This window comes from Pantherophis guttatus, chromosome 7 (assembly GCF_059756535.1).
Source record: "Pantherophis guttatus breed Tessera chromosome 7, ASM5975653v1, whole genome shotgun sequence".
Taxonomy (NCBI): domain Eukaryota; kingdom Metazoa; phylum Chordata; class Lepidosauria; order Squamata; family Colubridae; genus Pantherophis; species Pantherophis guttatus.
The window spans coordinates 26664142-26679126 of NC_142069.1; the positions used below are offsets into that span (position 1 = coordinate 26664142).

At 35.1% G+C, this 14985-nt stretch overlaps 1 protein-coding gene across 2 annotated transcripts in view; it reads right to left on the reverse strand.

Annotated features, from left to right (window-relative positions):
* LARGE1 (LARGE xylosyl- and glucuronyltransferase 1) overlaps positions 1-14985 on the reverse strand; it is a 382380-nt gene that overhangs the window by 275071 nt on the left and 92324 nt on the right. For both annotated transcript variants that reach the window (XM_034403814.3, XM_087873824.1), the window contains exon 2: positions 4654-4837. In XM_034403814.3, coding sequence (XP_034259705.2) covers positions 4654-4759 — 106 coding nt within the window. In that variant the 5' untranslated portion in view covers positions 4760-4837. The remainder of the gene's footprint in view (positions 1-4653; positions 4838-14985) is intronic.

Here is a 14985-nt window from a genome sequence, read left to right on the forward strand (position 1 = left end):
GAAATTATGGTTCAGTAAGAATATACAGCATGCCAGGATGACCTTGTGGCCAGATCAAATTGGATAATAGTTGAATTAAGGTTTTTGACTCAATTAACCTGGACAGGCTTGTGGCACATCACAGTTCATTAATTTATTATCATTATTGTATATGGCTAGATTCCAGAATGATTCCTGGTTCATAGTATGTAATCGTTAAGTCTCAGGACCAGTTCCATAAGAGCAGGTTGGTTATAACAGGCTCAGGCTCAACCCATCCAAGACCGAGTGGCTGTGGTTTCCGACGTCCCGATATAGTCAGTTGACGCCATCACTGACTATTGGGGGCGAATCATTGGCCCCCACGGAGAGGGCTCGCAACTTGGGCGTCCTCCTGGATTCACGGCTGTCTTTAGAAGAGCACTTGACGGCCGTGACCGGGAGGATTTTTTATCAGGTCCGCCTGATTCGCCAGTTGCGTCCCTTTCTGGATCGGGACTCGTTACGCACGGTCACTCATGCCCTCGTCACCTCCCGCCTGGACTATTGTAATGCTCTCTACATGGGGCTCCCCTTGAGGAGCACCCGGAGGCTCCAACTGGCGCAGAGTGCGGCCGCGCGGGTGGTAATGGGAGCGACATGGCGCTCCCATGTAACACCTCTCCTGCGCGAGCTGCACTGGCTCCCGGTGGTCTTCCGGGTGTGCTTCAAGTTTTTGGTTACCACCTTTAAAGCGCTCCATGGTTTAGGGCCTGGTTATTTACAGGACCGCCTACTACCACCAATAGCCTCCCACCGGCCAGTACGCTCTCATAGAGAGGGACTCCTCCGGGTGCCGTCAGCCAAACAGTGTCGACTGGTGGCCCCTAGGGGGAGAGCCTTCTCTGTGGGGGCACCCACCATCTGGAATGAGCTCCCCCCGGAGATACGGAGGATCCCGGATCTGCGCTCTTTCCGCCATGCTGTGAAGACCTTTTTATTCCATCAAGCGGGCTTGGCCTAATCTCTTCCCTTTTAAAATATGTAAATTTTAATCTGTTTTTAAATTATTGGGGTATTTTAATTTGTCTGGGCCAAATAATTTAATTTGATTTTATCGGGTTTTTAAATTTTGTGTATTTATGTATTTTATTGTTGGCTGTTCACCGCCCTGAGTCCTTCGGGAGTAGGGCGGTATACAAATCAAATAAACTATAAACTAAACTAAACTATAATTTCTAGTATGTCTACATGACAACTTATTTATGTAAGAGAAGTCTGTTACTTGCAATTCTATGTGACTGGTCACCTTTGTGCCTCAAAGCATAATTGCTGATATATAAGTTGTTCATTGTCTGTTCTGACTTGAGTATTCTTTTTTATGTCTCTCTGGCCATGAGAAACCTTTCTTGGAAGTAGAACTTCCAAGGTCCTGGAAGGTCCTGAAATTGCATCATTTTACATTCTGTCCTAATGCAGGACAGAAAATCAGAAAGTATATTCAGGAGTCCAACTGAAAGTCTCTAAAAGCACTAAGGTATTGCTTTTTTTATTTTTTATTTTTTCTGTAATAAGTCTCAACATGGAATTAATTTTTGCAAAGTTGACACATGATGGATATACCTTTTTATCTCTAACAACCAGACAATTTATTTCTTGCATGGATTCACCAACTTCATAACAGAGGATCAGACAATCTTCATTCAGTTCTATTACGCCATCCCTGTTTTTTTAGTTTCACAGACATGCAATTCATGATTTTAATTCTTTACTTCTTTTAGATTCTCAATTTCAATTTTCCATATGCCAAAGTCATTACCATAGTGATCTCAACTACCCACAATCAATTGCAGCTTTCACATAGTCCTGCTTGTCATCTTTGATAAGATATAGCAGGTTTACATTACATTCGATTACTAGTCTAAATCACATCAGAATTCCATGAAGATAGTAGAAGTTAGATCTGGCATATTCTGTCCAATATGGCAGAATAAACCACATTTTAACACATTCTATCCTTTTAAGAAAACTAGGATTTCTAATACAGAAACTATCTTAGAAGCCAATATAATGTTACCCACCTCTCAGCAATTAGAACAGCTATGCATTATACTAACACACACTGAGGAGGCTTCCTTATTGGATGCTATGCTGGAAGTGTAAAATGATTACGTGTGTGTGTGTGTGTGTGAATGTGTGTGTGTGTAACATACAATAATTGTTCATACAATAATTTTCATTTAATAGCCATATATTTGGTAGTATGTCTTTGGAAAGAATAAGATTTAAATATGCTAATAGTTTTAAAGTGTAAGAGTGTGTGTGTGTGTGTGTGTGTGTGTTCATTTCATTCACAAATGAAAGCAAATATGTGTCCCAGGATAATGTTGCAGGATCCAATCTGGATCACCAGGACCCGAGGTTTAGTTTTCCAAAGGTTTCAGACCCATCCTGGAGCTCTGAGGAAGGGCTCCAGCACAAGTCTGAAGATTTGAAAGACTAAACCTTTGGTCCCAGTGACCAGCTCAGATTGGATCCTGAAACAATTTATTATTTTGTAATGGCAAATCAATGTCACTCAATGTACAATCATGTTTGATCTCTGCTTATGACCTGTTATTACCATAATGAAAACACTGATCATTTTTTTCCGTGGTCAGAGTTGAATACTCTGCTTGAAAACGCATACTCATTTACAGTATATGTACATAAACACTGCTTTTTTTTTCATTTTCTCCATTTTTTTTGTTTCCCTTTTTGATCTTTAGCGCCCTACATAGTTTGGGCTGGTTTATTTGAGGGACTAACTCTCCCTCTTTACATCAGGTCTGGCAGAAGGAGCATGTTAGAGATCTCATCAGCTGTGAAGTTCCATCACCATCACCCAAGAAGATGATATTTCTGAACCATGACAGCTCTCCTGTCATGTCATCATCCCCATCCTCTGAGATGAAATTGCCCCTGATTTTACTGATTTTCTGGAAATCCTTTAAAACTTGGTTTTGTCAACAGGCTTGGGGATACCATGGAAGTGGGAAGCCCATGAAATGGCTTATTACATGTTAGACCTTGAATTTACTCTCCCATGGTTTTGCTTAATATATATATATATATATATTTATAATTGCTAAGGGCTTAAAATGTTATTTTTAATTGTTCAATTAATTGTATACCACCCAGAATCATATTCATGAAATGGGTGGCCATATTGATTTGATAAAAATAATAAAATAAAGTAAAAAGACAACTACAGCTGAAGAGCTGGCAATAGCAATATATAGCAATTAGAGTCTATATTCTCTGGTTGAGGATTTAAATTACAGACTTATTCTCTTGTATTTTCAAGTTAATGGATATTTAGCTATTTTTTTAAGATCATTATTTCATTTTTATTTTTTTGAGTAATAATTCTCACTAATCTGGGAATAGTAGGTGCTTGCTATATAGGTTTCACTCCCTGTACTGATTAGACAAAGAAGCTTGGATATAGCATTTTTCTTCTTAGTAGTAGTGAAAATAAGTAGCTATTTATTAACAGCAATTAGATGTCAATAAAACATAAATGTGTGTATTGTATTTTTGATGAGTGTGATCAAAAATGTTTTTTTTTCTCTCATCAAAACTGCCTAGCTCCACTCTATTTACAAATTACCACATAACTGTATAGCCAATTCATTTAGGTTTCTTAAAGATATACAGTTGCAAGAAAAAGTATGTGAACCCCTTGGGATTATGTGGAGTTTTGCATGAATTGGTCATAAAATGTGCTCTGAACTTCATCTAAGTCACAACAATAGAAAAACACAGTCTGCTTAAAATAATACTACACAAACATTAGATGTTGCCATGGTTTAATTGAACATAACATGTAAACATTCAAGTGCAGGGAGGAAAAAGTATGTGGCCAAGGAAAGAAGAAAAGGAATGGAGTATTTGTGGGGAAGCTATGGCTGGTAAAATAAAAATGCTCCCATTGAGCTAAACCATTTTCCTGAAGTTCATAAAACAAACAAAAAAATCACTAAGAAATTGTGAAGGCTTAATACAGGAAATAAGAAATCATTCAAACATGAGAGGATATTTCCTATGGGATGACAGCTTTTGGTTGAGCTTTTTTGAGCATTAAAACTAAATAAATTATAATAATAAAAATACAGCTGTTCCCTTGAAAACAACTAAAAATAAAGACATAAAGAACTACGTCTCATGCACAATGTTTATATCAAAAGCTCATGCAGATTGCTTTCAACTAGATTGCCATCAGTTCTGAAACTGTCTTTACAGGGACAGCTGTGTACACACATAAATAAATAAGTAAATAAGGCAGAAATGTACAGATATCATATCTTCCTTTCAAAGCTTCAGAGTTAATTGCTGAAATACTTGTTCCAAATTGTCAGTTGGAGAAAAATCAGTCTAAGCTGTTAATAAATCAATGTATACTTCAGTTCTCATAACAAGTACACCCACAGGAGTGAACCAACTTGATGATCAAGAATATAGATATTGACAGTGTCACAGCTATGCAAAGACAGTTCGCCTCCTCTTCCTAGTCCCTTAGGAGATGAGGAAAACAGGAGAGGGAATAACTTTATCCAATCTGTCTCAAGGCTACTAGATCTGAAGTGACAGTGATGAAAATTATTGAACTCACCAATCCCCAGACTCTAACATCAAGCAGGTTTTCTTTCTTACCTTCAAAGCTCCCGGCAAACAGGTAAATCCAGGTTATAGCAGGAACGAAAAGCAGAGTCAGAGAGGCAGCCAGGAATTTCCGTCGCCCTCTGCAAATTCCCAGCATTCTCTCTGAAGTGAAGCTTCCCAACCTGGTCCTGTTCCTATGTCGGAAGCATGGAGTCCATAGTCTCCCACATATTATCTGAAAGCAAGAGAAAGTAATGTAATATATGCAGTTTAGCACTTTCTCACTTCAAAAAAAATCAGATTTTTTTCATAGCCCCTGAAAAATTAAGATTAAAAAACAGCCATGCATGCTGCAAAACCCAGTCCAGAGTCAATGCACTGTAAAAGTAAGAAATGTAAATGTGTGCCTTACGCGCATGATGAAAGAGCATAAATCAATAGTGTATGATACTAGCTCGGATACCACATGTTTTATTTAAAACAACAATAAAGAAACAGAAACTATAGCGAACAGTAATGGGAATAATAATACTGTCCCACAAAAGCCATTTTATTTTTACCACTTTCCAGTGTATAAGTAACCTTCTGAATATCTGTAAATGAAAGTAAGAGTTGGCAAACATATGGGACATGTAGTTAGAAAGAACCTTTGCTGTATTCTTGTTAAGATTATTCTTGTGTATCATGTAGTGATAAAGTCAAATTGCTGCTATACAGTTGCAAAATGGCTTTGAAATTGGATAGATTGGTTCTTAGCATTATTTCCTACCAACACTAACTTGATAATTAAGGAAACTTGGATTAAAAGAAATTTGACACAAAGCCTTCTTGGTTTAACTTCTATGTTTTAAATTCCTAACTTTAACCATTCCTCTTGTTTTCTAAAAATGGCAGTAGTCAAACTAATATATGAAAGCAAAAGATAGTTTCTGTTATTGTTAATTTCACATTCAGTTGTATGCATTGAATAAATAAAGCAACCTATTGAAGGAAATATGAGTTTAAAAACAAATTAATTTCATTATTGAAATTAGACACAGTGGATTTGGGGTTCAAGTCAAAGAAAGTGGAATAATTTCAAGAATGATATCAAGAACAGTAAGAAAAAAAACCCTAAAAAATCAACAAGGAGAATATTGTCAATTGGCTATTTTGAAGTTATCTCCCATAGCTAAAGTATCACTACCCTTGTCTAATATTTAATGACCTTTAATGAAATAAATAATATTAATCAAGGCATGCAGCACATTTCCTTCACATGTCCTTAATTACAATATTTATAATTAAGTGATAATATAATCTCTATTCAGATTTCATACCATGTTATACCAACCACAGATTGAGAAAGAAAAACTACAAATATCTGCTATTCATTTACCTACTAATGATTTTAAGTCAGAGGAAGATTTTTGCATTTCACTTATCAGTAACAACTCTTAATTATTCTTGAAAAATAAATTTCATTATTTCCTTTCTTCAAGAATCTGAAGGCAGGATCTAGGCCAAATCAAAATGTTATGATTCAATGATTAATATAAATATTATCTTTCAAGATATACAATGAATATTACAATTGCAGCATTCGCATACAAAAAGGAAAGTGTATTCTCTTGTTCACAAGTCTAGATTCAAAACTGTAATTAAAAATCTTCCTAAGCGCTGAGAATATATACAATGAGCACAGCTTTGGAAAGCAAAGATTTAATAGTGCTAAAGTTCCATAGAGAACTTAAATAATTAATCTAATATTTAACAAATACCTCTTTTGTTCCATTTAATCTCTATGCCATTGTCAGAGAATCACACAGCACTTTCCTTTTATAAAGGAAAGATTTAATACTGAAATTGGAAAATGCAGCAAAATTTGTAATACTAAATTCTTACACATTCAAAATTAGGAGTAGCCAATTGTATGATTCAGATTTTATGCGAGTGTGTGTGTGTGTGTGTGTGTGTGTGTGTGTGTGTGTGTAGAGAGAGAGAGAGGGAGAGAGATGTTACACATAACCATAAATATTTTTAGTAGACTTTATTCTCCTTTTTTCATCAGTAGCTATGTTTTATTTGCCTAATTTTCACATGGAAAAACAAGTAATACTGCATTCATCTGTTATTATGATATGTTCACTGTGCTGTGTAACATTCACTTCATTGCAGGAATAGAAATTATAACTAAATACTATTTCTAATTTTCTGTGAGTGTAAACATTTAAATTTTAATTTGGAAAAAAGAAATCTGTGAAAAAAATTATGCCTTGATGCCTATTCCTTTTTGCTGAAGGTGATATTTTTAATTAGTAATAACAGTATGATGCTGGCTCCAAATTTCCTTAAAACTTCAGTGCTGAAGATAACAGGAATAATGTTAACAAACAGTACAATCACTGTGATATAACTGGATTCCATTTCCCCCCACTCAACAACAGCAACATATATATGGAAGATGGAAATCTCAGTTAATTGTAAATACATTAATTAAATTTCACAAAATCTCTTACAGAAGTCTTATTCCTACTTATCAAAAACAGGAATATCAACCATCCTTTTTAAAAGTAGAGAATAATGAGTTATGTATTATAAAAACAATGAATTTTAAATATGTTATAATATGCTGGTATATTACCCATAATGAAGATTTGACTGCCTGGTTGATAAACATACTATAAAAAATGAGATATACAAACTACAAAATGTTAGTTAGAAATCTATGAGGAGCTAGCACTGTAGAACCATTAGTTCTACAGAAAGCAGTCAAGATTCACAGTTAATTTTAAGGAACTTTCGCTAACTCCTTAACTGTTCTAACCAGGTGACATACATCACTCCTGAGATTACAAGACAAATGTGAGGAAACAAGGAGAAATAGACTTGCTTTCAAATTTTAAATATATTCAATTTTTACAGAATAAAAAAGAGGCACAAAAGAAAAGACAAAGTCACAAAGAAGGAAGATAATCTGTACAGCTGAATCATTTCAGTGCTGAACCAATTGAACATTAGCTGCAGTGACATAAAGAATCACAATAACGTTTTAAAAAGACATACTGATAAAATTCAAATTTCACATCAGTATATTCAGGTCAAGAAAATTCACAAATGGAAGATGTCACCTGGAAATTTATAATTGTGATTACATGCAAAGGTCTTCTCAATTCAGAAATTCAGCTTACATTTTCAACTGAATATGGCTTTCAGCAGTTTTCTATATAAATATAACTCATCCATAGCATGTTCCATCTTGGCCATTTATAGCAGCAAGACAGATAACATAAATTCAGGGATCTAAGCTTATGATTTTTCATGTATTTTTGTCTTATAATGCTGTGTTTCTATTCTCTCAGAAGAAGAAAAAATAAGAGGGAAAAAATACATATCTCCAAATATCATTTAAACTCTCTTGAGAAACCCATAGAACCTCAACCAGAGTGGAGTTTATTCTTATATTTAAAACTCTTATATTTTGAACACTTTATAAATTAAAAGACAGGAAGCAAATTGAAGTGCCGCAGTCCAACAGTGTATGTATTATTTAGCAGAGCACAATGCAATTAGGAAGGCAATGGTCATTTCACAGCCTATAGCCCTCTAAAAGAAAGGGTATTACATAACCTCCAAAAATGTGTGTATACAATTGCCAAAATCATACCTCTTTATTTCTTAAACTGAAGATTGTATACATTTTGTGAAGATCAATAAAAACTCATTTGTAAACTGGCTATTACAATATGGCTAACACTGAAGGTTGAAAATCTTAACATGTAAATATGTGTGTGTGTGTGTGTGTGTATGTGTGTGTGTGTGTGTATGCATATTTAATATATTTAATATAATATATAGTATATATATATTATGGCCCTGTAATCCCTTGATTTGGGACAGTTATCTACAAATATCTCCAATATTTGTAGATAACTACTGCTTTGATTTATAAAAAGCAGCCTGATGATTGGAATCCTTTAATAATTTAACTGAAGAAACTTTCCTCTGTTAAATCTTAAGACAGTACCAAAATGCTAAGCAAGACTTCTTTCCATTAAGATCTTTTTTAAGAAACCATAATTGCAGAGCTGTCATACAATGAAAATAATCATATCTGTTCAGATTATTTGCTTCTATACTAAATACAGGATGTGAAGCAGGTCTCTGTTATGTCCTGCAGAAACTACTTTTAAAATCATAGTTAAGAGGTGTAGAAACCAGATTTCCTGAATTTGGAGTTAAGTTAATAACTAAATACACAATTCTGAATAACCAATTGAATAACGGTATCCCAGAAACCATATAAAATATCTTTAGCATAAAATAATTCCAATAGATCTGAATTACCTTTTAGTAGCTAATATATAATTTGTTAGAAAAAAATATATATATGACGTAACTGACTTATGACCATTTGTTTAGCAACTGTTCAAAGTTATGAAGGGGTTGGAAAAAAGTAAGCTATAACCATCACTTGGTTATGATCCAAGTGCTTGGCAATGGTTCACATTTATGGAAATTTCAGCATCCTACACATCATTGCCATTTACAATCTTCCCAGCTGTCTTCTGACAAGCAAAGTCAATGGGGAAGTTGGCAGGAAGGGTTGCAAGCTGTGGTCATGTGATGTCTTGCTAAACAATCATGGTAAATCATTTACCGGCCATGACCAAAAGGTTTGTAAAATTATATGCGGTCAAGTCATACGTCGCTTAATAACCACACTGCTTAACAACAAGTTTTGCAGTCCCAATTGTGGTCATAAATCAAGGACTACCTATACTCTGAGCATTGACACCAAATATGAATGTTTAGTCAAAAAACATTCCACGATAGAATAAACTAAACTAACCAACAACCTGACATCAATATTTAGGAGGATTCTAGAGTAGATCCTAAAGCAATTGATCTGTTAAGTGCTTTAAACACAATGTAGTAATTACCAGATGTCAGCACAGATTTATCAAAAGTAGGTCTTGCTAAACTAACCTTATCTCCTGTTTTGATTGGATAATTTCCTTAACATATTGCGAGAATGCTCTAAGCATACCATCTTTTTCTTAGCAAACAGCTGACACAAATGCCATGACACTTTCATTACCAATTAGTAAGCTAGGGCTGGATGGTGTGATAGTTTAGTAGATATACAATTGGTTCAAAAATTGTATTTCAAGAGTACTCATCAGTGGTTGGTTCTTCGTAAAACTGAGGAAGGTATTGAACAAGGTATTATGAAGTTCAGTTCTGGTCCCCGTTTTAATATTAATAAATTGATGAAATGTTGAATGCTTATCAAATTGCAACAGAAATTTTGGGCTCAACTGTGGTTGAAAGTTGAGGGCTTCCTTAATGAAATGAAAACATTGGTTTTTAAAGTAGCAAAGTTCATAGTGAGATATGCAAATTTTTTAGATCGGAAACAAAAATAAAATATACAGATCTAGGATGATATAGTTATTATATTATTGTATCGCCATACACTTAGAAAAAAATAATTTATTACAATTATTGGAATAATTGATAACAAACAACATACTGATGGAAAAGCCATTTTACAAGACATTGAGAGAAGAAATTTACTTATTCAAATTTATTATACCTGCCCAACTGCAATGGAAAATAACTGCTCCATTTATTATGTGTTAATCAAACACCAATTCAAGTATTGTGTCCAGTTCTAGGCATCACATTTTTAAGTACCTGAAGTTTAGAAAAAGGACAGATGGATAATCAGAGGATGTATGTTGTATGTTTGTCTCTGAAAAGAGAAGACTGAGAATGATATAATAGCATAATTCTAGTACCTGAATGACATCACGAAGAAGGCCACAGAGAGGGTTTTCTCCCTCATCCGAAAATAGCAATAGCAATAAGGACTTAGACTTATATACTGCTCCATAGTATTTTACAGCACTCTCTAAGCCATTTACAATGTCAGCATATTGCCCCCAACAATCTGGATCCTCATTTGACTGACCTTGGAAGGATGGAAGGGTAAATTAACCTTGAGCCACATCAGGATCAAAATCCAGCCTGTGGGCAGAACTAGCCTGCAATACTTCATTCTAACATTGCATCACCAATTCATGGTTTGGCATAAAATAATGGTGTTATCTTACAGGAAAGAAAAATCTGGTTTAATGTTATAGGAGAAAGTAAAAGCAGAAGCACCAGTTATCCATAAAGAGAATGGATTCTCCTTTAAATTAAGTGATCCAGCAGATGCTAAGAAACCATCTTCCATGAATGATTTAATTCACATTCCTGTCTGAAGCAGGGAGTTGGATTTACTGGCCCAAAGTGTTTCTTCTATCTCTATAATTCTTTGATCGTTTGTATTGATATATCTTTAAGATTTCAGATTTTAATATACCTAGTCTGGAGACAGTCCAGTGTTCTCCTTTCAAACACTCTTAAAATTAAGAAAAATCCAGACTTCAACAAAATCATTTGACAGCTGACTAAAGAAATGAAGGTCTCATAGCCAAAAAAATTCTGCATGCAGGATGTCCAATTACAGCAACAAAATTAACCTGTCAAAAAAATAAATTGGGACACACAAGAGTAAGTCAATTCTGAATCTGAATGAATTAGATTTTATCAAACAAAAAAGTAAAAAAAAAAAAAAGAAAGTGAAATTTCTTTCCCTCCCTCCTCTTTCTGGGTATACCATGGATAGAAGGCATAAAGATAGGAACTGTTTTCTGTTTCTAGCTTGTACTCACCAGTTTGTTACTCTCCATACCCTGTTGCGCTATCCTGAAATATTCTCCTTTATACTCAATATTACTAAGTCAACTAAATTTGAAACACAAGTTTCTAGTCCATAACAGAATAACAGAGTTATTGGAGTCTTGGAGATTTTCTAGTCTAATCCCTGGTCAGGTAGGAAATCCTATACCATTTCAGACAAATGGTTGTCCAATCTTTTCTTAAAAACCTCCAGTGTTGGAGCTCCCACAACTTTTGAAAGTAACCCATTTTTCTTTATACTGTGCTCTTTAGGCAAACGAAGCTCATGCACATGCTTACCATACGCTCAGAAAATACTTTCATGTGCCCCAGATGCTAATGCTGAGAATGATATTTTTATGAAGTCATTTATTACCCCTCTTGACAGAAACCCACCACTGAAATTTTCTGATTTTTCAAAGTTATTCAAATTGGCAGCCATCTACTCATCTTCTGGTAGCAAGTTTCACCATTTAAACTTTGTGCTGTGAAAATAAATATTTCATTGTTTCATGCTCTGAAGCAGAACACTGTAGGTGGTTAGTAGTGGTTTTATATAATGTGGATATTCTGCTGCATTCATGTTGTTTGGAGCGAACTACACTCACCCTACCTATCGAAGATTTGGATAACTATTGGCATTGCTAGATTCAAAACTCTCTTCAAATGCTGATTTGAGCATTTGGATGGCAATCCACTTTCCAAACAAACATATGCTAGGGGTCTTCACACTTCAAAAATTATTCAGAAGATATAGTTTTTGATCTTGCACAAGCAGCAGCCCTTTACTGTTGATTAAAAGGGTCGATGCTCATCTCCATTTCTTAGTTAAGAAAATCATGCTGATCATGTGGCCAGCATGACTAGATGCCAAGGCTCAAGGAACGCTGTTACCTTACTACCAAAGTGGTATCTATTTATCTACTTGCATTTTTATGCTTTCAAATTACTAGGTGGGCAGGAATTGGGCCAAGTAACTGGAGCTCGCCCTGCAGTGCACCACTCAGGTCTCAATATCTTTAATGAGCCATCATGTCCCTGTATATTGTTCATTAAAGAAGCCAGATTTTACTGTCCATTAAGGAGTCCATCGTTTATTTTAGTGACTATTATCCTTAAATAATAGTCAGAGCCGAGGTGGTGCAGTGGTTAGAGTACATTACTGCAGGCTACTTCTGCTGCCTGCTGGCTGCCTGCAATTTAGCAGTTCAAATCTCATCAGGCTCAAAGTTGACTCATCCTTCCATCCTTCCGAAGTGGATAAAATGAGGACCCAGATTGTTGGGGGCAATATGCTGACTCTGTAAACCGCTTAGAGAGGGCTGTAAAAGCACTATGAAGTGGTATATACATCTAAGGGCTATTGCTAAATCAGCAAGATCTTTTCTCAGGCTCAGAGGGAAGCCTAAAAAATTATTTAGGGCAGCAGAGAGATGCTTCTGAACAAACACTGAAACATGCCCTCTTAGTCACTACTTGGTGATCGCTAATAGCTTAACTTTCTCAGTTACAACATACTCATATGTAGTTTTAACATCCCTACCACCACCCCAAGATAATAGAAAAAGAAAACAAAAACAGGAGTTAGTGTCACATAATGGTGACACTTCAATCTGTATCTCCATGTAAGTTGGTCATCTCAGTCATCCTCAAGTTAAACATAAATGGTCTGTTGTTCAACTCACCAATTTATGAATTATCAGCACAAGACACCAATAGAAGTGAATACGTGTAGCTCAGGGTTGGACTGTGGACTTTTGATGCTCTCTGAGTTTGATTGTTTGCTTGCAGATGTTTTGTTACCTGACTAGCTAACATCTTCAGTGCTAGAAGGAAGTGGGTTTTTTTATACACCAGATAAACAATACCCTGATCAAGGAACTAACAACTCAGGCAATCAAGAAGTAGACAATAGCCTAATCAAGGAATAACCAAGGAATAAACTGCAACCTCACGAACACTGTCAGAGCAAAGCTATTGTATATAAACAAAAAGTAAACTCCACTCCCTTCTAGCATTGAAGATGTTACCTAGTGGATAATGAAATTTCTGCACGCAAACCATCAAGCTCAAAGAGACCAAGAACTCCACAATACAAGACAGGCAATAATGGATAAGTTAAATTAAGAAGTACTCTATGATTGAAGCAACAGTTTTATCCTATTTATATAATATCTTTTATGACACTATTACAATGATATAAAGACAGTGTTTCTATTTCCCCTCCTTCAGATTTGATTAGGAAATAAGAAAGCTTTATTATTTAAACAAGAAGAGAAACATTATGGTTTCACGTCAGTAACAGATGTGGGGATTTGAAAAAGAATATTACAATAGCTCTATTCTAAAATGTAAGTGAAATGATTCCATCTAATTTGACTATTAATTTACTGGCAGCTGCAATTTGATTGAAGTCCTGCCCTTTCTTACTATCCCTGCAGATATTCATTCTGATAGATAGATAATAAATAGATATAGATGATAGATGGATAGATGGATAGATGGATAGATGGATGGATGGATGGATGGATAGATAGATAGATAGATAGATAGATAGATAGATAGAGCACTGCATTCTCCCTAGTTTACCGCATTTGGATTAAATCTAAAGGGAAAACATCATAAAGATAATCCCCCTCTAAGGCATGAGTACTGATGCTACTGTCACTGTTAAGGGAAGGGACTTGCTTTTGAGCAATTGTTAGATAATGTCTTTATTCCCTGGAGAAATTGTCCAGCAAATTTCTCTGTCCACAAAACTGATACAGAAGCTCAGGACTGTTTGTGCCACAATCCAATATCTTCGTTAAATGAGTTCAGCTTGACTAAATCCATGAGATACCTACAAAACCTTTACTGACATTTGTTTTCTTTGGTTAGACATATATTATTTTTCCCATTAAATGTTAACACATGCAATTATTTCCTATATAAAAGTTGTTCCATTTAACACACACACACACACACACACACACACACACATCAAGACACAAAATCTAGGAGAATAGGACTATTTAATAAATGCAAGAACTGAACCAGAGAATCTGATTTAACCAAGGCTTTTTGTGTTTTGATGTTACATAAAGAACTAATTGGAACTGAATGTAAATGTCCCTCAAACCCAGTAGAACAATATCTGTCCTTATAATTTAACGAAATTAATACCTCTTGGCCATTTCAATGGGAACATATTTTTATAAATAGATATATAATACAGCTTCCCACCCACTATAGAACTAAAGAAGCTAAGAATAATAAAATTTAGATATCCACAATGCACCATTGTGTCTTACTGCAAGAAATTTCAAGTTTGACTAAGAGTTTATGGAAAAGCACTAATATTTCTTCTTCCATTCATTAGTCTTTACACCCAAGTCAAAATTTTCCATGTACTTAATCGGCTTGCCTATAAGGGTATTTTTTTTAAAGCATAGTTTGCCTTATTGTAAAAACTCTCGCCCAACCACTGCACAAGAAACCGAAGCATTGTCTGGGAATCTCAGCAAAAATCAAAGCATCTTTTAAAATAAACTATATATTTAAATTCTCCAGGTGATAAAATATCCATTCTAAATGTAAACATGACCGAGGCTGCGCTCCTATATAAAATGGGGTTTAGCAGTATTTCCACAGAAAATCTTTCTTCCTGATTTCTTCAACTCCTAAAATACC